General features: G+C 61.3%; 1 protein-coding gene across 16 annotated transcripts in view; it reads right to left on the bottom strand.

The window, feature by feature from the left end:
* ARHGAP22 (Rho GTPase activating protein 22) overlaps positions 1–21,335 on the bottom strand; it is a 189,838-nt gene that overhangs the window by 4,741 nt on the left and 163,762 nt on the right. For 15 of the 16 annotated variants that reach the window (XR_007916083.3, XM_051837514.3, XM_089314152.1 and 12 more), the window contains 3 exons: positions 4,015–4,222; positions 1,132–1,264; positions 184–257 (listed from right to left, as the gene is read on the bottom strand). Coding sequence is in view for 15 of the 16 variants with exons in the window: in XM_051837514.3 (XP_051693474.1) it covers positions 184–257; positions 1,132–1,264; positions 4,015–4,222 (415 nt within the window). In the remaining variant the exon portion in view is untranslated. Of the gene's footprint in view, positions 1–183; positions 258–1,131; positions 1,265–4,014; positions 4,223–9,136; positions 9,476–21,335 lie in introns of those variants that run through there. The other variant, XM_051837523.3, reaches the window with a different exon arrangement.

Here is a 21,335-nt window from a genome sequence, read left to right on the forward strand (position 1 = left end):
AGCAGGCAGAGACAGGTGCTCTGGGAGAGGACCACCTTGCCTGGGGGAGGACCTGGGAGGGGTTGTGGCCGAGGGGCAGACACGGCAGCAAAGGTGCCCCGGGGACAGAGGTGCGTCCCTGCTCCCATGGGCCTGCAGAGAGGCGGGCCTGGGGGTGTGGCCTGCACAGGGCTGTGCACTTACCTGCAGATGTATCTGAGCAGGTTGTAGTTGGCCTGCGGAAGGCTGCTCACTTGTTTAGCCAGCTCCAGAGTCCCCTTGGGAATAAGGAGAAAAACACAAAAACACAGGGTTTTGAACCCAGGGGACAAGGAGCATGGAGGTGGGAGGGGTGAGCAGCTGTGGGGCGACGAGGAATGGCTCAGCTCACTTATCAAGGCACAAATATTTGCCAGATAACAGCCTGAATCTCCCCCACCGACCTAGGGCTGCAGCCGGCACCTGCGGGGCTGGGGGAGGGAAGGGGCGGGCTGTGCCCTGTGTCCCCAGAGCCAACTCAGAATCTTTTAGGAGAAAAGTAGGGCAGAACTAGGGAGACAGGTCTCCCTGGTCCTGAGCCTCCTGGCAGCCCAGGGTGGGAGATGGCTGTGGCCCAGGACCACCCACAGCATGGCAGCCAAGGCTGGGCGCCCTGGCCAGACACCATGTGCAGAATGACAGGTCTTCCATGGGCTGGTTCACTCCCCAAGGGGCTGCAACAGCTGGGACCAGGCCAAGCAGAAACCAGGAGCTAGGAACTCCATCCAGGTCTCCCACAGGGGTGGCAGGGGTCCAAGCCCTTGGGCCATCTCCCACTGCTTTCCCAGGCGCATTAGCAGGGAGCTGGATGGGAAGTGGAGCAGCCAGGACGCAAACCAGAGCTCCGGTACAGGCTGCCAGCAGGGCAGGTGGCAGTGTAACCCACTGTACCACTGAGCCGCGGCCCAGACGGGGTCTGCTCTAGTCTCTGGCCCTCCCAGAGACCTGCACGAGGGGTGGAGCCCCCATACACAGAGCAGGGTACTCCTGCACCCACCACGAACAGCACACCCCAGGAGGCCCCTGCCACGAGCTTGAGTTGGGGTCCTGACTCCACGTGCCCTCCGCCCAGCCACCACCACCCCCCCAGGCCGGGACCCCGGAGCCACTAACCTCCCCCTCATCCTTGGTGAGCAGCTGGGCGCAGCTGAGGAAGTCCTCGTACCTGGCGAAGGGGACCACGGGCTCGGGGAGCTCCCGCAGGTAGAGTTTCAGCAGGGAGGCCACCGTGTGCACGTCCGTCGTGCTGGAGGGGGCGGGGGAGGAGGAGGGCCCTGTGAGCTGTGGGGGTGACCAGCTCACCCCCGCCCCCATCTCCGCGGGGCCGCCTGTTGTCTCACGCCTGTGCAGACCTTTAGCAATGGCTGTCTCTTCCGCATCAACTGCGTGGGACTCAAGGGGCCACCTTGGAGAAATCAGGGGTATCGCACGTGACCAGGGCCAGCTCCCACAGAGGCGGCGGCAGGGGCCATCCCACGGGGCTCCCCGAGGCTGCCCAGCCCTGAACTTGCCCTTGACCAGAAGGGGATGAGCTGGGTTAGGTACCTGCTGGGTTCCTCCACCAGGAGTCCTGTGCCCTGGCCACCAGGGCCTGGGCAGGTCAGAGGCCCTGGGCTCCTCTGGTCACCACCTTTCTCCAGCATTTTCAATGTCCACTCAGGCCGCAGTGTCCTGGTCCCACTCTCACCCTGGGTCCCGCGTGTGCCCTGGCCAAGCCCTCATTCCAAGCCAGGCCCGGCCCTCAGACAATCCCTCTGCTTTTCAAGGGCCCAGATTTAATGCCTGGACCCAGAGCAGGCGCTTGGCCGCCCGGAGCTGCAGCCCAGCTCTGTTCCCCACTCTAGCTTCCTGCTAATGAGCAGGGTAAGGGTTCCTGCTGCCCCCGGGGGAGGGAGACCCGGGTGGAGTTCCCAGTTTCAGCCCAGCCTAGCCCAGCCCTGACTGTTGCTATTTGGGGAGTGAGCCAGAGAAACACAGTCGTGCCTCCATCACGCTAGAGGGAGAGACCGAGGTCTTGCAGCAGCCAGGTCTGAGCCAGGCTGAAGCCCAGGAGCCAAGAACTCCACCTGGGTCTCCCACACGAGGGGCCCGACCCAAGCACTCGGGCCCTTGTCCGCTGCCTCCCCAGCTGCACGAGCAGGGAGCTGGAAAGGAATTGGAGCAGTGGCGACTCCAGCGTGAGAACTGGTGCTCCGACATGGACGCCAGCATCGTGGGTGCTCTTACCCCAGCACCACGAGGCCAGTCTCTCCCTGTAATCACTTAAGCCCCAGCCCCACCATTCCCACACTTGCACACACACACTGGGGTTCCATGTGCCCCTCTGCACCCCAAATCCACACACCCAGGGCCCCTCCCTGCCTCCGGCCTGACAGCTCTTGGTCTGGTGGGGCCAGATAGTGCCCCACCCCTGCCCCCAGCTTCCCCGTCCATGTCCATGTCCTCCACTGTGGACCCCTGGGTGGGGGTGGGGGGGCGGGGAGGGTCACCAGGCAGTAAAAGCAAAGAAGCGTGGCAAGGGCCAGCCCCGAGGGCTCCCCCTTTTCCTGTTGGGGGCACAGGGCCGCTGCTGTGCCAAGCAAGGTGAGCAACCCCTCCACCTCACCAGCCGCACCCCTGCCGCTCAGCTATGCCTGGCCCTCACCCCAACCCAGCACCAACTCCCCTGGGGTCCTCCTGCCCCACTGTCACCGTCACTGCAGGGGCCCTGCTGGTTTTGCTTGGGACTTATTCCTGAACTCTCCTCCCAGCCAAGTGCACCCCCCCACCATGAATCCCATTCCTCCAGGCCCTAGGGCAGCACCTCAGGATCTCCCAGCCTGCAGAGCAGGGCAGAGCGGGCACCGCAGGACCAATCAGCTGCCCCCTGCCCAGGGCAGCGAGGTGGGTCAGTGGGAGCCGTGTGTCCTCCACCTGCACCGCCCTCCCCATCTCTGCACTCCTGGGAGGGACCCCTTGGCCAGGTCTGCCTCAGTGCCCATCCCCCACCCCTCTCTGCCTGCACCTGGGGGCCTGGCCCACACCTCCCTGCCCCCCCCAACACACCCTCAAACATGGTGGCCTTCCCAGGACCTCCCTGCACCCTGCGCAGTCTTTCCTGAGGGTGCTTCACCCCCACCCCCACCCCCACCCCGGGGCCCCACTGGGCTCCTCCCAGTCAGGGTAAGGACTGGCGCCCCAACACCCCCACTGTGCCAGCGCTCGCCGTCCCCTTAGCACTGCTGCTGCCGCCGGTGCCCCCCAGGCCACCTCTGCCTTCCTCAAGGTGCTTCCTCTGCAAAGGGGTGGGGTATGCTGTGCTGGGGGCGGGGGCCCTGAGGGTCCAGCATGGGAAGAGACCCCTCCTCAAGCCTCAGCAACAAGGACACGGGGCCCAGGACCCAGGGGCAGCCTGATGGGAGGGCAGAGGCCTCCGGCTGGGTGGGACTTACTAAGGGGGTGCGGCCTAGGCCCCGGGTCTGGAGGGGAGGAGAAGGGGACCCTGTGCTGGACGGGGCCAAGAGGAAACGCCGACACCATGGGCAGGCCAGAGCGAGGTCCCCGGCCCCCGGGGGCAGCTGCAGGGCCAGAGGCAGCCAGAGCTCAGGGCTGCAGGGGACGGGCAAGTCCAAGTCCAGAGGCCTTTGGATGCCGTCCTGGGGGGAGCAGTAGGGGTGGCCAGAGAGCGAGGAGGCGGATAGGGCAGCCCAGGGGTGGTTTAAGCTGGGCAGGCGGAGGGGACACCCCCCCCCCCAGTCTAGGATACCTGAGAAGAGGCGGGGCAGAGCCACCGATGGAGCCTGAGGCCCAGCCAGCCCGAGCCAGCCCTGCAGAAAGCCAGGAGTCCCAGACGCAGCCTGGACACAGCTACCCTGGCCCAGCAACCAGCAGCGGCCCTGCCTGCCTTCGGTCCACCAGCCCAGGGTGAAGGCCCCTCCAGGAAGCAGCCCATCCACGGCAGGCATCCATCCCGGGACGAGACCCCAGGGCCCTGCGCCCCGCCCCGCTGCAGCTCACCTGTCAAACAGCGGCTTCTCCCCGCAGTCGAAGGAGTCCTGCAGGTCCCTCACCAGGTTGGCCTGGCCAGGCATGCGGAAGAGGCCCTCCTCGGAGAGCCCGCGCTCCCGGATGAAGTCCACACACTGCTCCACCAGCAAGGGGGCCAGGCGGGGGCCATACTTCCGCTCGTGGTGGACCGTGTCCTCCAGGCGCTGCCCGAAGATCCCTGGGCACAGAGAGGAGCTGGTCATGCCCTCTGCCACCCAGCTCATAGGTGGGTGCAGGGTGTGCGGGACCACAGATTGAGGAAGCAACGCAGAAACCGGAGGAGTGCACCCCAGGAGGCTGGGCCCTGGGCAGACAGAGATGACGGAGAGCAGGAGGGAACCGCGGGGCCAGTGGCCTGAGCTGGCCTGGGAGATCGTCCCAGCAGGAGCAAATGGCCCTCGGGGAGCATGCACGGTACACCTGATGGATGGTTGCAAACAGGAAACCACCCCGTGGCCACCACCAGAAGTTATGAGCAAACAGATGCCCGTTGTTTGCTCCCACTGCGCACGACACAGCAAGGGGCCTTGAGGAGGCACGGCTCACCGGACTAGACATGCGATGCTACGGAAGCCTGTGCAAACCCAAACCACAGGCAGACGCCGCCTCACCCCTGCTAGGCTGGCTAAGGTCACACACACAGAAAACCAGGAGCGTGGGCGAGGATGAGACCTGGGAACCCTGGCACATGGCGGGGAGGAATACAGCCTGGGACAGCAGCCCAGGGTGGAAAACGGTAGGGCAGCTCCTCAAACCGAACCAGCAGAAACGGGGGCCGGGGCCTGGTGCAGTGGCTTAAGCTGCCACCTGCGATGCTGGCGTCGCACATCGGCAGAGCAATGATGGAGCCCCGGCTGCTCCACTTCTGATCCAGCTCCCTGCTAATGCACCTGGGAAGCCAGCAAAGGATGGCCCAAGTGCTTGGGCCCCTGCACCCACGTGGGAGACCTGGAAGAAGCTCCTGGCTTCGTCCTGGCCCAGCCCTGGTCACTTGCGGCCACTTGGCGAGTGAACCAATGGATGGAAGACCTCTCTCTCCTTCTCTCTGTCTTCAAATAAATCAATCTTAAAGAAATAAAAAAGGAAATTCACTGGTGGTACATACTCCTCGGTGCCACAGTTCAGTAACATTTGCAAAAAAGGCAGGGACAAGCATGAAAAAAATCAGAGAGGAAAAACATTTCCTATAGAACGAAATAGCAAATGAGGGAGACAGGCACAGAGGGAGGGCAAGAAGGCAGAGAACTTGTGACTCAGGAAACACGTGGCAATGAAATACACCACTGGGCTTCGAGGTTCCTGGCAACCCAGGCAGAGGGGAAGGAGTTGCAACCCACAGACCCCGTGTCCCACGGCAGGGTAACACAGGAAACCTGGCCCTGGTGAGAGCCCCTCCCAGCAGCACGGCTCCGTGGCAACAAACTACCAGGCACATGGCTTCTCAGGGACTGGGATGGAGCTACATGGGGACAGGGGGCCAATTCGTCCCCTGATGCCTGCCGTATCCCCATCCCCACCCCACGCAGCTCTGAGACACGGAGCCGGCCACACAGCAAGACAAGGCGGGCAGATGTGGGGGAGGAAGACGGCTCCCTTCCCAAAAACACACCCACAGTGGGTGGGCCTGGCGGATGCCAGCGACGTGCACAGGTCTGTGACCACATACGTGCACACATGCACGCGAGGGGAGTCTTGTGCACAGGAGGACGGCGTGGAGTAGCAGACACTCAAGGCTACGGTGACAGGTGTTCTGAGCCCGTCACACACAGCATTCAGCCCTGCACAACTTGATAATTCAGGGACTGTCATCATCATCATTACCTTAGCTTTCCAGAGCAGCACACTGAGAGAGGGGTTTAAGGCCCTGCCAAGTTCAAGTTCACCCAGCAAGTGGCAGGGGCAAGGTTCAAACCCAGGCAGTCTGGCTCCAGAGGCAATGTTCCTGGCTGCCCACGCTGGGGCCTCGACACGCCCAGGCTCTCTGCCCTGTCAGCCGATCTTGTCTCACCAGCAGGGGCTGAGCCACTGAGGGACTCGGCCGCCCCAGCACACAGCACTGAACACAGGGGGGTTTGACGCTGCTACGACCCCAGCCCGCAGCTTGCCTGGGGCAGTGCTGGAAGAAGCCAGGCCAAGGAGGCCCCAGGCCCACCACTGACAAGGCCCAGAGTGGCCTGGGCTGCTCCTGGGGATACAGGGACCCTGCTGCCTCTCCCCCCACCCCAGGCTCCATCCCCATGCTTGACAAGAGACCACACAGGTCCAGACGTGCTTGTTTAGCTCATGTGACGCTGGAGGCGCTTTACAATGAATTCTCGAGTATCCAAAGACAGGGAGTGGGCGTCGTGGTGCAGCGAGGTAAGCCCCCGCCGGGCTGCCCCCATCCCACACTGCAGTGCGGGGTTCAACTCCCGGCTGCTCCCTGTCTCCAATCTGGCTTCCTGCTAATGCACCTGGGAAGGTGGCAGGTGACAGCCCGGGGGTACTAGGGTCCCTGCCGCCCACCTGGGGATGTGGACGGAGCTTCTGGGCATCTGGGGAGTGAGCCAGTGAATGGACGACTTCTCTGCCTCTGAAATCAGTCAACCTTTTTAGAAAAATCAAACCAAAGGGCCGGCATCATGGCACAGCAGGTTAACCGTTGCCTGGGATACCAGCATCCCGTATCAGAGCTGCTCCTTTGCTAACACCCCAGGAAGGCAGTGCAAGATGGGCCCCTGCCACCCACGTGGGAGACCCGGATGGAGTCCCAGGCTCCTGGCTTTGGCCTGGCCCAGCGCTGGGCTGTTGTGGACATCTGGGGAGTGAACCAACGGATGGAACTGGTGCACTAAGATTTTTTTAATTTCATTTTCCAAGAACCTTTTGAAGTCCCGTCCTGTAACTCTCCCCTGGGCCTCCTGCGCTGAAGCCCCTTTGTTGCCCAGCCTTGTGCCTGGGACAGAATCTAAGCATGGCAGGCGGGCAATGTCCTGCCCTAGCTTCCTCCACCAGTCTGCAGGGTGAGTGCAGAACCTGGGCCACGCCCACTGTTCACACAGCACCAGGCCCCCCTAGCTCCCGGGTCTCCAAAAGGCCCTTCCCAACCCCAGTATTAATGCCGCCTCTTTCAGGCAACCCTCCTGACCAGTCCAAGACAGGGCTGCCAGCCAGGAGAAGGTTGTCCACAGGGCCCTGGCCCCTCTAAACAGGAGAGGGGGTGCCTGCAGGGGGACCCCTGGGACTGGGGGGTGGCGGGAGAGGCTGAGAGCTGGCCAGCAGCCTGCCCTGGCCAGGGCTACAGGTGCCACTCATCCCTCAAATACTCAGAGACCTTTCAAGTGCTGGGCTTCTGTCTGGCATGGGGGAGGGGCCAGGAGCGGGGGAGGGGACACAGGCAGGCAGGTGATGTTCAAAGGCCAAAGGCCACAGAGATCAAGATTAGGAGGCTGGGGCTGGTGCTATGGCTATGGCGTAGGGGGCTTAGGCCACCACCTGCGGCGTCAGCATCCCACATGGGCACCAGTAGAGTCCTGGCTGCTCCACTTCCGATCCAGCTCTCTGCTATGGTCTGGGAAAGCAGTGGAGGACGGCCCAAGTGCTTGGACCCCTGCACCCGTGTGGGAGACCCAGAAAAAGCTCCTGGCTCCTGGCTTCAGCCTGCCCCAGCCCTGGTTATTGGGGGCCATTTGGGGAGTGAACCAGCGGATGGGAGAGCGATCTCTCTAACTCTGATTTTCAAATAAACAAATAAGTACTTTTTAAAAAAGATTAGGAGGCTGCACTTGCGCTAGGCACACATTCGGGCTCCATGGAGGAACGGAGTGGCCCCTCTCTGGCCTTTGGTCTCACCATCTGTAAAATGGGATGGTCACCTGTCTCCAGGAGCGGAGGCGGGAGGCAGGACCGCCTGGCTCCCAGCCAGGGGCTAGTTTGGACTTCAGGTGTGGGCTGCCCCTCCCCCACAGCCTCCTTTCCCACCCAGCTGCTGCCGGCCAAGCCTGGCCTCCTTCCCGAGCCCTGCCCACCCCTCCCCTCCTCGCCAGGGTCTCTCCGGCAGAGCCTGGCGGGGCCTGGCCCTGCACGCCCAACTCCCTAGCCCTCCTGGCAAGTCTCAAGGGGGAGCCTTGCCAGGAACTAGTTCCAGTAGATCTGTCAGATCTGGAAACCCAGCCAGCCAGCCAACCAGCCAGTGTGCGGCTTCCTCCAGGCCCCGCGCCGGCTCCGCCACCGCCACCGGGGGCGGCTGGCAGGCTCTCCTGCGTGCCTGTGAACCTGCTGGGCTGGCCTCGCCTTGACAGCTGCTGTCTCTCCCAGGATCTCCAGGGAATCCCAGGCGGGGCACTCACAGGCTCCTCGGTCCGGTCCCTGCCATTCCCGGGGCTGCGAGCACAGGGGGAGCATATTCCGGGCGGGGCACACGGGGGCAGGTGCAGGAGCACACCCGGCTTTCCTCCCCGTGGCCTTGGGAGCTGGCTCTGCAGGGCCCCCAGCAGGAGAGGGAGGCCTCGGGATTCCCTCTCGGAGCTGAGCCCGGTGGCGGGCTCTGGCCTCATTCAGCGGAGAGGCTCCGGGAGGAAGAACTCCAAAACTCCTCCAGTCACCAGCTTGGGGTCATCCACAAATTCCCGGCTGTGCTCTTACACTCCTTACTCTCTGGTCCCCTGCCCTCCCAGTGCCCATGCCCCCACTCCCCACCCTCCCCGCGACTATCCACCCAGAGACCCTACAGACAGGAATCCCAGGTTGCAAACTCTCACCCATAAGATCCGGAGAAACCAGCAGACAGAAGCTAACCTAACTCTGGAGGGGTCCCTGCCCGGCACAGGCCTGCACTCAGCCTGCCTGCCTCTCTCAGCAGTGGGGGCTGGGAGGCGATCCCCTGCGTTCCCGCCACCCCCACCCCCAGACTCAGTTTCCCATCGCTGCACAAGAGCCACCCCCTCCCAGCAGGACAATGGCGGGGGCGCCAGAGCCTCGGCCTCCTCCCTCGGACACGCACACCCCCCACCCCCTGCCCCGTGGCGCCTCTCTGTGCGACTCCCCAGCTCCCCCGAGACACGCATGCACGGCGCCCTCGGTGGGGGGCGCCCGCACCCCGACCCGCCCCTACCTGGGGCGGCGGGCACACAGCAGGCGGGCAGGCGGCAGGGCTGCCGTGGGCAGGCGCAGCAGCCGGAGAAGGCCCACGCGGCCGGCATCAGGCCCATGGCGCGCCCGGGCGCGGCGGCGGCGGCTGGAATGCCCGGCACGCGCGCAGGTAGCGTCTTGCCCGCCCGCCGCCCGCCCGCCCTCCGCGGCCAGCGCCGCCCCGGGTCCCGGACCCTGCGGCGAAGGAGGCCGGTGGCAGGCGGGGTCGGCTAGGGAGCCAGCGGGAGCCTCTGCTCGGAGGCCGGTGGGCACCCGGCAGCGCCCAGGGGCGGCTCCGCGCTAGCCTGGGCCAGGGCAGGTGTTTCAGGTGAGGTCCCCGGGGCTGAGTCACCCAGCCGGCTGCGGGCCTCAGCATGGGTGCCCTGGGCTCCCGGGCCTGCAAGCTGGGGGGCGGTGGTGTGGGAGAACGGAGGCTGAGACGCTGCCCGATTTGCCTGGAGCCACACAGCTCTGAATCATCTTTCTGCAAAGCGTCTCTTCCCTTGGGAGGAGACTCTTCAGCACCCACAACCCCACACCAGGGGACAGCGAGGAGTGGGAGGCGCACACGGCACTGGACACACATCAGGAGGCAAGTGAGGGGCTGGCCCTGAGACACAGCTGGTTAAGCCGCTGCTTGGGGAACTGGCACTCGCTGCGGGAGCACCGGTTCAAGACCCAGCTGCACCACTCCCCATCCAGCTCCCTGCTAATGCACCTGGGAAAGCAGCGGGCAACGACCCAAATGCTTGGGTCCCTGCCACCCATGTGGGGGGCCCAACTGGAGGTCCTGACTCCTAGTTTCAGCCTGGCCCAGTCCTGGCCACTATGACCATTTGGGGGCAGGTGGGGATTGAACCAGCAGATGGAAGATCTCTGTCTCTGTGTTGCTTTGCCTTTCAAATAAATGTTTTGTTTTGTTTAAGATTTATTTACTTATTTGAAAGAGTTACACAGAGAGAGAAGGAGAGGCAGAGAGACAGGTCTTCCATCTGCTGGTTCACTCCCCAAGTGGCCACAATGGCCAGAGCTGAGCCAATCTGAAGCCAGGAGCTTCTTCCGGGTCTCCCACACAGGAGCAGGGGCTCAAGCACTTGGGCTGTGTTCTACTGCTTTCCCAGGCCACAGCAGAGAGCTGGATCAGAAGTGGAGCAGCCGGGACTTGAACCAGTGCCCATATGGGATGCCAGCACTGCAGGCGGCAGCTTTACCCGCTATGCCACAGCGCCGGCCCCAAATAAATGGTTTTTCAAGTAGGGGCTGTGCTACACCGGCCAGGGCTGAGATAAAGGCCCCTGGGTATGGGGTATCTGTGGTCAGAATTCAGAGATGGAGGGCTGGGAGTGGGGAGGAGGTGGGCACACGTCTCAGGCTGGGTGTGTAGGCAGGGCAGGGTCACACCTTGGCCAAGGGTGGGGCACTCCCCACAGGCGCACAACATAAGGGGTGCCCAACCTTGGCAGCCAAGCTCAACGCTGCAGAATTTTTCAAGACTCGAAGTGAACACCAGAACAACCGTGATGAGCATAATATCTCGTGTTCACAAAGAACAGCCCTGCCCGTGTGTCTGCACAGAACCCCCTACCCCACCCCGGGCCCTAACCCCACTCATACGCCCCCCGCCCCGGTCCCACACATTGAGGTTTTGTTTCTCCTGGGCACCTTCAGCTGAACAAAGCCCCCCACCCCCACCACCCAAAAGGTGGCCGCGGCCTCATCGCCATTACCTGACCCAGTAAGAGGGCTAAGGATGGAGCGGGCACACGGCACAGCCACAAGGGTCCCTTAAAAAGATGACAGCAGAGGGAAACAGAGCCACAGCAGAGCAGCAGCAGAAAGGACAACGGACTGGGGCAATGGGGCCACAGCCAGGGAACCCCGGAGGAGACAAGGGACCCGCAGAAAAACCTGCCCTGTCCACACTGCACAGCTGTGTGCTGCTTTAAACCCCTAAATTTGTAGCAATTTGTTTCCGCAGGGGCCAGGTTAAGCCACCACCTGTGGCACCAGCATCCCACATGGGAACTGGTTCAAGTCCCAGCTGCTCTGCTTCCAATCCAGCTCCCTGCTAATGCACCTGGGAAAGCAGCAGAGGATGGCCCAAGTGCTTGGAACCCTGCACTCAGGTGGGAGACCCAGAAGGAGCTCCTGGCTCCTGGCTTTGGCCTGGCCCAGCCACAGCTGTGTGGTCATTTGGGGAGTGAACCAGCAGATGGAAGACCTGTCTCTCACTGCAACTCTCCTTTCAAATAAATAAATCTTTAAAGAGAGAGAAGAGGGAGGGAGGGAAAAGAAGACAGAGAAGAGAGAGGTGTCTGACCTAGAGAGGATCTGACCTCCCTGGGGCAGCTAGGGCCGGCCCTCTAAGCCTCAGTTTCCCTACCTATGTGCTCTCTGTTAGACCTGCAGGCCCCAGGCCATCTCTCACACCACCCCCAGGCTCTGAGGCTCTGATGACCACTGCCAGTGAGCCCAGGCTAAGCCCAGGCCCTGCCAACGCCAGCCGCCACCACCACGCCCATCTTGGGGGGTGGTTTTTAGCTGTGGGGCCTGTTGGAGGTGGGTGCCCAGGGAGCTGAGACCCTAAGGGTCTGTCCTCTCTCACAGGCGACCGTTCTGCTCCGATGGCCTTGTCTGTGAGTGTGACAGGGCCCAGGCTGAGGCTGGGGTCCGGGAACTCAGGGACCACCTCTGCCTTCAGTCTCAATGTCCCCTCCCCTCCATGAAGACAGCCCAGCTCAGGCAGCTACAGCGCTCCAAGCTGCCTGGCATCTGTGTCCCCACACAGGCTTGACCCACTCCCAGCCTCGCTGTGTGCTGCCAGGCAAGTGGCTGAGCCTCTCTCTGCCTCGCTGCCTCTCCAGATTCCACCAGAGCCCAGCGAGGGCAGCCCCGTGGCAAGCAGGAGCTCCTCCCCTCTTCCCTCAGGGCCTGCGATGGGCTGAGAGCCAGAGATCCCAACCACAGGGCCCTGGGGCCGCCCCGAGCGAGCGCCCGGCTGCAATGCCAGCCGCCCACTTACTCTGCGCTGAGTCAGCAGAGGCTGTTGAGGCCCCCTCCTCCGTGGAGCCGGGACACAACAGGACCGACTGCGCAAGGGCCACTGGCAGCGGAGGCGGGGCCTGGCCATAGCCAAGCCCCCACTCTGCCCTGCGTCCTGAGCTAAGCACTGGGCAAGAACTGGAGCCTGCACTCACGGCTGCCGTGGCCGGAGGCCAACGTAACACGGAAGCAGCAAGGTAGTTCACAGTCAGTGCCCTGGGCCCCCGCCGCAGCCCCCGTAACAGGGCCGGCAGCTGCCCTGGTGAGGGGCCCAGGAGCCACAGATTAGTGGCCTTCAGGGGGAGGGGACCCAGGATGCTTTGCACCAACAGCTGCACCCAGAAGAGGCCAGACCTGGCCTGTGAGAGCCTGGGTGGGGTCTGAGGCCTGGGAAAGTATCACCTCCACCCGGCTCGGGCACCCCCTCCTGGGCCACAGCATCAGGCTCCAGGGTCCCTCCTGCTGGCTGGGTGGGCGAGTCTTTCCTCTCCCCTTTGGGAAAGGAGGCTGCCCAGGGGCCTGGCGGGGTGACATGTGCAGGAATCAAACGGGGCGCCATCTGCACGACCGAGCCAGAGGCACAGGGTCCGTCAGGCGCTCAGGCGTGACCTCGGGCGGCCCGGCCTGGGGCCTGGGGCCTGGGGCCTGGGTCCATTCACTCTGAGCCCAGTGGTGCCTCTGGGGCTGCCGTCTGAACGTGCCGATGCAGCCAACCAGGACTGCTCGCAAGCCTGCTTCGTGTCGTGCCAAGACGTCCCAAGGCTGAGACTTTAGCCATGCCTGAGTCCTGCCCTGTGGCCTCTGGGAGATGCCCGAGTCCCCCGCTTCCTTCCTGCCACGCTGGCTCCTGGGGTGCTGAGGGCAGTCTGCAGAGACTGAGCCACGCGGGCGGGCTGGGGCGGAACTGGGCGGGGCGGCCCGAGTGACCACCGCAGGCCCCTCTGCGGCACGGCGCGGTCACTCTGGGCACGGTCACCTTCCCCAGATGCCCCCCGTGAGGTCTGCCGCACAGCTGAGGGCTTTGCCTGCAGGTGCCTGCTGGCCCCGTGGGGGTGGGGAGGGGACGTGAGGGGAGGCAGGTACCACGCTGCTGGTTACCGAGCACCAGCCGTGGACTCCTGCATCCGGCTGCCAGCTCAGCGTCTCTGCCCGCGCGTGTGACGACTCATCCGCATCTCAAACTCAAAACGTGTCCAGACACAGCCGCGTCCCGCCCCAGAGTCTCCCACACCCGCTCCCCGCCCCGTCTGCCTCTTTTATTGTGGGTGAGCTGGTCCTTCCAGCTGCTCCGACAGCCGCCACCTCCTCCTCCTCCTCCGAGTCCACCTTCCAGGCTCCCGTTCTCACACCCCCCGCCGGGAGCTCCAGCCCGGCTTTCAGAATCTGATCCCTTTCCCCAGCAGCCACGGTGGGGAGAGCCCCCTGCTCCTGCCTGGGTCCCTGCCAGCAGCGCCGCTCGGGTCTCCCTAGATCACGCCGGCGGTCACGGCGCCCCAGGCTCAGCGCCCTCCCAGGCTCCCTCCCCATCTCACTCCAGGGTGGAAGCCCAAGTCCACCTGCCGTCTGCCGCGCCTCACGCGTTCTCCTGCTTCTGCCATAGCTTGGAGAACACGGCCCAGGCCCGGCTCCCTGGCTGCCAGCTTCCAACAACCTGCTCTGAGCAAGGAGATAGCACTGTGCACCCATCACAGAGGCCGTTAGAAAAACCAGAAGCAACACTGGCGAGGACCCGGAGAAACGGGCGGCCTTGGCACTGTGGGCGGAGCCACGGTGCATACAGGGGTGGCGACTCCACATAAAGCCAAGCGCAGGGCGGGCACTGGGCACCGTGGCTAAGGCGCCACTTGGGACGCCCACATGCCATACCAGGGTTCAAGTGCCCCCCTCAGCTTCCAATCCAGCTTCCTGCTCGGGTGCAGCCTGGAAGACCCACAAGTGGGTCCCTGCTACCCGTGTGGGAGTCCCAGATGGAGCTCTGGCCTCCTGGCTTCTGCCTGGCCCAGTCCTTGCTGCCATGGGTAATCTGGGGAGCAAACCAGAGGATGCAAGATCTTTGTCTCCCTGCCTCTCAAATAAATAAAAAATTAAATATATTCCTAAAAATAAACAAAGGACCACCATCTGCCCCAGCAATCCCACTTCTGGGTGTGCACCCAGGAGAATGTTAAGCAGAGATTCCCATGAGAGATCTGTAGACCAACAACCTGCTCAGAGCAAGGAGATAGCACTTTGCACCCATCACGGAGGCCGTTAGAAAAACCAGCAGCAGCACTGGCGAGGACCCGGAGAAACAGGCGGCCTTGGCACTGTGGGCGGGGCGAGAGCACCACTTGTCACAGTGGTGCCAAAGCAGAAGCAACCTCAGCCAGACACAAAACGAGGGGTGCATACTGGGCAACCGGCCAGCCTCGAAAAGGAAGGGAATTCTGTCTGAGGGCATCGTGCGGAGGGAAACGACCCAGGCTCAAAAGGACAAATCTTGTAGGATTCCGCCGCCAGCAGGGACCCGGAGCAGTGGAGCCCAGAGCCCCCCAGGAGCCCGCGGCAGCTGCCCAGGTGGGAGGGAGGGACACACGAGGAACTGCACAGATCTGCCGTTAGGGAAGACGCACGAGACCTGGAGACTGACCGTGGTTACGGCTGCACGGGGCTATGAGCGCGCTCAGTACACTGCCTGCTGCAGCTGGCACATCCATATACTGTGTATTTTACCACAATAAAGAAAACCGCAAAGTCTTTAAAATGTGCACCAAAAAAAATGTGCATTGTGGGAGGAAAAAAACCATGCATGGGACTTAGAAGGCTTTTTTGCCCCCAAAATAAACTCTCCTTTGAGCTCCACATCTCTGTGGAGCGTTTCAAGTGCTCCGAGAAAAGAGACACAAAAAGCCAAGTTCAGAAACGGCCACTTCTGTTCAGATGCCAGTCTCTCGCTGGGCCTGCCTCCCCGCCTCCCAGCACAGTGCTCCCCAGAGCCGCCTCCCCAGGCCCTAGTTAGGAATGCAGGTTCAAGGGCCGGCAGAACCTTCTGGAGCCAGCGGGTTTGTCCAAGCTCGCTAGCCCTTGAGAAGCACGGCTCTGCCTTGCTCTGCTCGCTGCCCACTCGGGAGCAGAGTGGACACCTCCCCACGTGCCCAGCTAGTGCTTCCTGAACGAGCAAGGCTATTTCTGGCAGGGGTGCGGCAGCTTTCTCCTGCCAAGGGCCATTCGCAGGCCGCACACAGCTGTCCGAGGACAAATCAGCCTGCTTGAGATGTACTGAGCACCTGCAGGTGCCTCAGCGGGGCCAGACCTAATGATTCCGCGGGCCACTATGCCTGGCGCACCCCACCCCTGCTTTAGCCAGAGGGCTGAGCACACTGGGTCCGTTCTCGGAATTCTCACATCACTGCTGCAAAGACGCTATTCTGCCAGACACCGAGAGGGCTGCGTGGTGCGTCCAGAATCGCCCGGCAAGCACACGGCCGAGCTGGATCACATCCCGAAGGGAGGCTGACGTCACAGCCTCTGCTCACTCTGCCCCGCCTCTGCTAAGCGCCTTCCACAGGCCCCCCAGCCCCAGGTTCCAAGGGGCTCACGCGCGCTCTCCAGATAACCAGGATGCCCAAGCAGCCCCGGGGACAACGTTGCCGGTCATCACCTTCCCTCTCTCCTTGCTTGGAAGCTGGCAAGACGGGACTGCCAGGCACATCCCCCCACCTAGGCCTGTCTTCCTCGAACCAAACACAGGGGTGCAGGGACGACTTCCTGGGGTGCTGTCTTCTACACAGCACCAAGTCCTCAACCGGAACGCTTTCCTGCGTAGCTCCATCAGTGACCAGGGTGTACGTTTGGAGCTTCCTCTGTTAAGTGTGACGCTAGGTGCTGTATTCCTTTGAAGGCTACTGTGAATAGGCTCTTCTCCATTCTACATTTAAGGTTCAGCGACTCCTGTACCTGCCACCTCGCTGAGGGTTATTCGTTCCGACAGTTGTCTAGTGGACTTACTGGGGTTTTTCTCTGTATAAGACCTCACAGCCTCTGCAGAGAGAGATGCTTCTGCGTGTGTTTGGTTTCTTTTCTAAGCCCAATCGTGCAGCTGGACTCCCTGGCGCAACGCTGCATCGGAGTGAGGGCGGAGGTCCCTGTCTCGTCCCCAGTCTCGGAGGCAGAGTGGCGACGGGTTCTGTGGGGTTTCTGCCGATGCCTTTATGAAGCACAGTTCATCGTTACCACTTAAGGAGGCTGGATTTTCTCAGACGTTGTTCTGAGCCTGCTGAGATAATCGTGGGGTTTTGTCTTTCATGCTGTTGCCGGCTGACATTCACCGATTCTCAGGTGCCAGCCATCCTTGCATTCCTGGGACCAGCCTCGTCAGGCTGTGGCATACTAATTTTTTTTTTTAAAGAATTAGTTTATTTACTTGAAAGACAGGGTTACAGAGAGAGACAGAGCCAGAGAGAGAGGTCTTCCATCTGCTGGTTCACTCCCCAAACAGCCGCAACGACCAGAGTTGAACTGATCTGAAACCAGAAGCCAGGTGCTTCTCCTGGTCTCCCATGCGGGCGCAGGGGCCCAAGGACTTGGGCCATCCTCCACTGCCTTCCCAGGCCACAGCAGAGAGCTGGGTAGCAAGAGGAGCAGCTAGGATTTGAACCGGCACCCATATGGGATGCCAGCATTGCAGGCTGGGGCTTTAACCCGCTGTGCGACAGTGCCAGCCCCAAGATACTATTGTTTTATATCATTACTGGACTCCATGCGTTAATCTGTCATGGATGACGTTTGTGTTATTTCTGCTTGTAACAGACAGAGCTCAGTGCCCAGGTCATCATTCTCTCTCTGCTGCACCATCCATCTTTTACAATACTCTTTTGTCTCAACGACCTAAAAAACACAGAACTCCCTCTTGACTCGACTTCCCCCCAGCTACTGTCCCATTTCTCCTTCCCTTCACTGCGGACTTCCTGCAAGAGGTGGCTGTGCTCACACCCCATTCCCCCTACCCGCGGGCTGTGCTCCCAGCACCCCACCAAAGGCATCCTTGCTCAAGTCCCGAGGGAGTGCAGCTACCGGAGCCCTCCTCCGGCTGACAGATCAGCAGCACCGGCCTCCGCTGCGCCTCCTTTCTCCACTCCGCTCAGGGACCCCGCCCACTGCTGTCTTCCCTCCCTCCCGCCCCGCCAAACCCAGCTCCCCTTCTCAGCTCCCTCCCTGCTGGCTCCTCCACTACTCCCTGGGTTTTTCTTAACGGTCACTTATTTACTTTCACCTACTTGAAAGGCAGAGAGAACAGATAGAACCACCAGGTATTTCACCCACTGATTCACTCCCTTGATGCCTACAACAGCCAGGGCTGAACCAGGCCAGCTCCAGGAGCCAGGCACGCCACCTCGGTCTCCTGTGTGGGCAGCAGGGGCCCAAGCACTTGCATCACCGTCGGCTGCCTCTCAGGGCCATGAGCAGGAAGCGGGGTCAGAAGCAGAGGAGTGGAGACTTGAACTGGGCGCCCCCAAGTGATGGCTTAACCTGCTGCACCACAGTGCCAGCCCTGGTCCCTGGCTTCTTGGGGGCACACAGGGCTTAGCCCTACACTTGCTCGGTGGTGCTCACCCAGCCTCGTGGCTCGAAGCCCCTTCTAGGTGCCGAGGACCTCTCTCCAGCTCGGTCGTCTTTCCTGACCTCTGGACTAAGACAGCTCACTGCCCACTTGATGTGTAAAGTGAAGCATCCCCCAGGTATCTCAAACCAAGTGCCCATCTACCTGACGTCTCTCATTTACCATCTTACCCCTTTCACCTATCCCAGCGGGGGAATACCACTGGTTCTACTTCCTAAATAGATCAAGAATTCGGGAGTGGTGTTGTGGCACAGCAGGTAAAGCCGTCTCCTGCTACCCTGGCATCGAGTCCCAGCTGCTCCACTTCCAATCCAGCTCCCTGCTAATGGCCAGCGAAAAGTAGCGGAGGACAGCCCAAGTGTCTGGGCACCTTCACTCACGTGGGAGACCCGGATGAAGCTCCTGGCTCCTGACTTTGGCTTGGCCCAGCCCTGGCCTCGGTAGCCATCTGGGGAGTGAACCAGAGAATGGAAGATCTCTCTCTCTCTCTCTCCCCCCGCCTCTATGTAACTCTGATTTTCAAATAACCAAATAAATCTTTGAAAAGCAAAAAGAATTCAATGACAGTCATCCCCTTGTATCCACAGGGGAGGGGTTCCAGGACCCTTGGGCTATCAAAATTCAAGAATGCTCAGTCCTTTCTATGAAAATAGTGTATTATCTGCCTTTGAACTATGCATATTCTGGGGCCAGCACTATGGCATAGCAGGTAAAACTGCCGCCTCCAGTGCCAGCATCCCATATGGGCACCGGTTCAAGACCTGGCTGCTCCACTTCCGATCCCACTCTCTGCCATAGCCTGGGAAAGCAGTAGAAGATGGCCCAAGTCCTTGGGACCCTGCACCTGCGTAGGAGACCTGGAATAAGCTGTTGGCTTCAGATTGGCACAGCTCCAGCCATTGAGGCCAATTGGGGAGTGAACCAACAGATGGAAGATCTCTGTGTATGTAAATCTGACTTTCAAATAAAAATAAGTCTTTAACAATGCACATTTTCCCATATACTTTGAATCATCTCCCAATCCCTTAGAATATCTAAGGCAACATAAATGCTGCAGAAACAGTTCTACACTCCATTGTTTGGAGAGTGGCAATAAGGAAAACATCTTCACATGTTCACTGCCGACACAGTTTTCAAAGTATCTTCACCCTGCAGCTGTTCCCAAGGAGACGGACACCTGCACCCTGGGCCACTGCCTTCGCCTCTCTCCTGCATGGCTGGCTGAGGAGCTGCTAGCTGGCCCCTCGCCTCCATCCGCTCAGCACAGCAGCCACTGGACCCTGCAAAGAGTCGGGGCCAGGCGCAGCCACTTCTCTGTGCAAAGCGTCGCCTCCATGCTAACAGGTCCTTGCCCCTCGCCCCCTCACCCCCTCTGCCCTCGTGCAGGGGCACCCCCGGCCTCTGCCTGCACCGTCATTTGCTTTCTGAAGCCACCAAACTGTCCCTATGCCACACACACACACACCCATCTCCCACGTGCTTGCCGTCATCTGGCCCAGGTGGCTTTTCCCAGCTCCTGGGCCACCGCCTCCTCTACTTGAACGTGGACTCTGCAAGGCCAGGGCCCTGGTCTGTGTGGCCCCCTGCCACCTCCCCAGCCCTCAGAACACAGTCCGAGGGAAGGGCAGACGGGCACTCCGGACTACTGGCCTGCCGCCATCTCTGGGTATGTAGGCCGTAGCGGGAGGCTGTCATTGCCAGAAGCGACATGCCCCAGAGGCTGGGCTCTTGGTGGGGGTGGGGTGGGGTGGGGGGACCGATCCGCTAAGCCTCCTCTCCAGGGACCGCGGCTGCTTTGCCAGGAAAGCTTCAGGGGCTGTGGGAGCCCCCGCCCCCACCAGCGAGGGCTGCCTGCCTGCCCGGGCATGTCGGATGGGGCTCCCTCTGGGATTTCTGCGTTTCCTCGGGAGCCGTGGGAGACTGGAGAGATGCGCCCTAGGGGACAGTTCCTGGTTCACACCCACACGGCACGCAGAGAAGGGGGTTAAAGGCCAGGGCGTGGACTAGGGCAGGGGCAGGTCTGGGCACACGTGGGAGCCTGCTGAAGGTCCCCATTCTGAACAGAGATAGAGGGAGAGCGAGCGAGCGAGCGAGCATGTGTGGGCCGGACAGCCAGGCCGGCTTGGCGCAAGCAGCACCCAGTGAGCGCGCCCTGTTCGGGGCTGCCCCCGGCGGGGCCACTCTGGGGTCAGAACACCCACGCTGCTCTGCTCCCAGAGGCAAATCACGCCGCCTCTCGGATGCAAACTTTCCTGGATCTGTGCTGTGCGATTTCTGATCTCCGCCCTGGTGAAACACGCACGCCCCAGGAACTCACTCTAGGTAGAAACGTGCAGGTCTACACGTTACCGCAAAATGCATGCCTGCGGAGCCGTGACCCAAGCCGAGCCAGAGAACATTCCAGAGCCTCATGGCCCTCCCCCACGCCCCCTGCTATCCTGACTGCTGTGGCATTCATCTCTCTGCATTTCTTTACATTTCTGCTGCCTACCTAGCCATAAACAATAGGAGTTTACTTCCGCCCTATGCCTCAACTTTACAGCCAGGGAATCACAAAGCAGGCGATTTTTCTGTCGGGCTTCTTCTCTCGCACACCGTTTTAACACTTCACACTTGTTGGGGGAAGCTGAACTTGATGCCTTCTCATGGCTGTCGAATTTCCCGCTCTAAGAATGGATCACGGGGGCCCGCGCTGCGGCTTAGCGGGTGAAGCCACAGTCCACAATGTTGGCATCCCGTATGCCAGCTGCTCCACTTCCGATCCAGCTCCCTGCTCGTGCCTGGGAAAAGCAGTGGGAGATGGCCCAAGGCCTTGGGCCCCTGCTCCCTGTGTGGGGAGACCTGGAAGAAGCTCCTGGCTCCTGGCCGTTGTGGCCATCTGGGGATAGAAGCTCTCTGTGTCTCTCTCTCTCTCTGTCTCTCCCTCTTCCTCTGAAACTCTTTCAAATCTTTAAAAAAAGAATGGCTCGCAGTTTTTCAGGCATGGCACTGTCTCTGGGGTGGTGTCAGGCCACCACAAACAAGGCGGCCCTGTTGCTTCCTTTGCGAAGTGCCTGTTCAAGTCTCTTGCCCGCTGGCCTGTCTTGGCCTCACTGGTCTGCAGGAGTTCGGGGAGAAGTCATTTGGGTGTCAGATGTGTGAGACATACGAGGAGAACTTCCACGTGTTCATGGCAACATGGAGTTAACAGGTTTATTTTGTTGCACACAGTGTCTGAAATCCACGCGTGGTTTTTTACAACACACCCACATCTTCTCCACCTGTGGCACATCCTTTGACTCTTCATCTACCTCTTAAGCAGCAGGTGCACATTCCAGCTCTTCTCCTAAAATACCGATGCTTCTGGAACTTCCTCCAGAACCCTTTAGGAACCCAGGGTCATGATCATATGGCGCTCCCAGGGGCCACCTGTGACAAATCCAAGTCTGGTTGTGTGGGGTGTGCTCCCAGGCCGTCTCCTGTTCCGCTGGGTCTCACCCAACAACCCTGCCACAGACCGGGAGGCTGCAGCAGCCTCTTACCCGGCCATTACATCCGGGCT

The sequence above is a fragment of the Oryctolagus cuniculus genome, chromosome 15 (assembly GCF_051225735.1).
Source record: "Oryctolagus cuniculus isolate XC-2025 breed Fujian yellow rabbit chromosome 15, ASM5122573v1, whole genome shotgun sequence".
NCBI lineage: Eukaryota > Metazoa > Chordata > Mammalia > Lagomorpha > Leporidae > Oryctolagus > Oryctolagus cuniculus.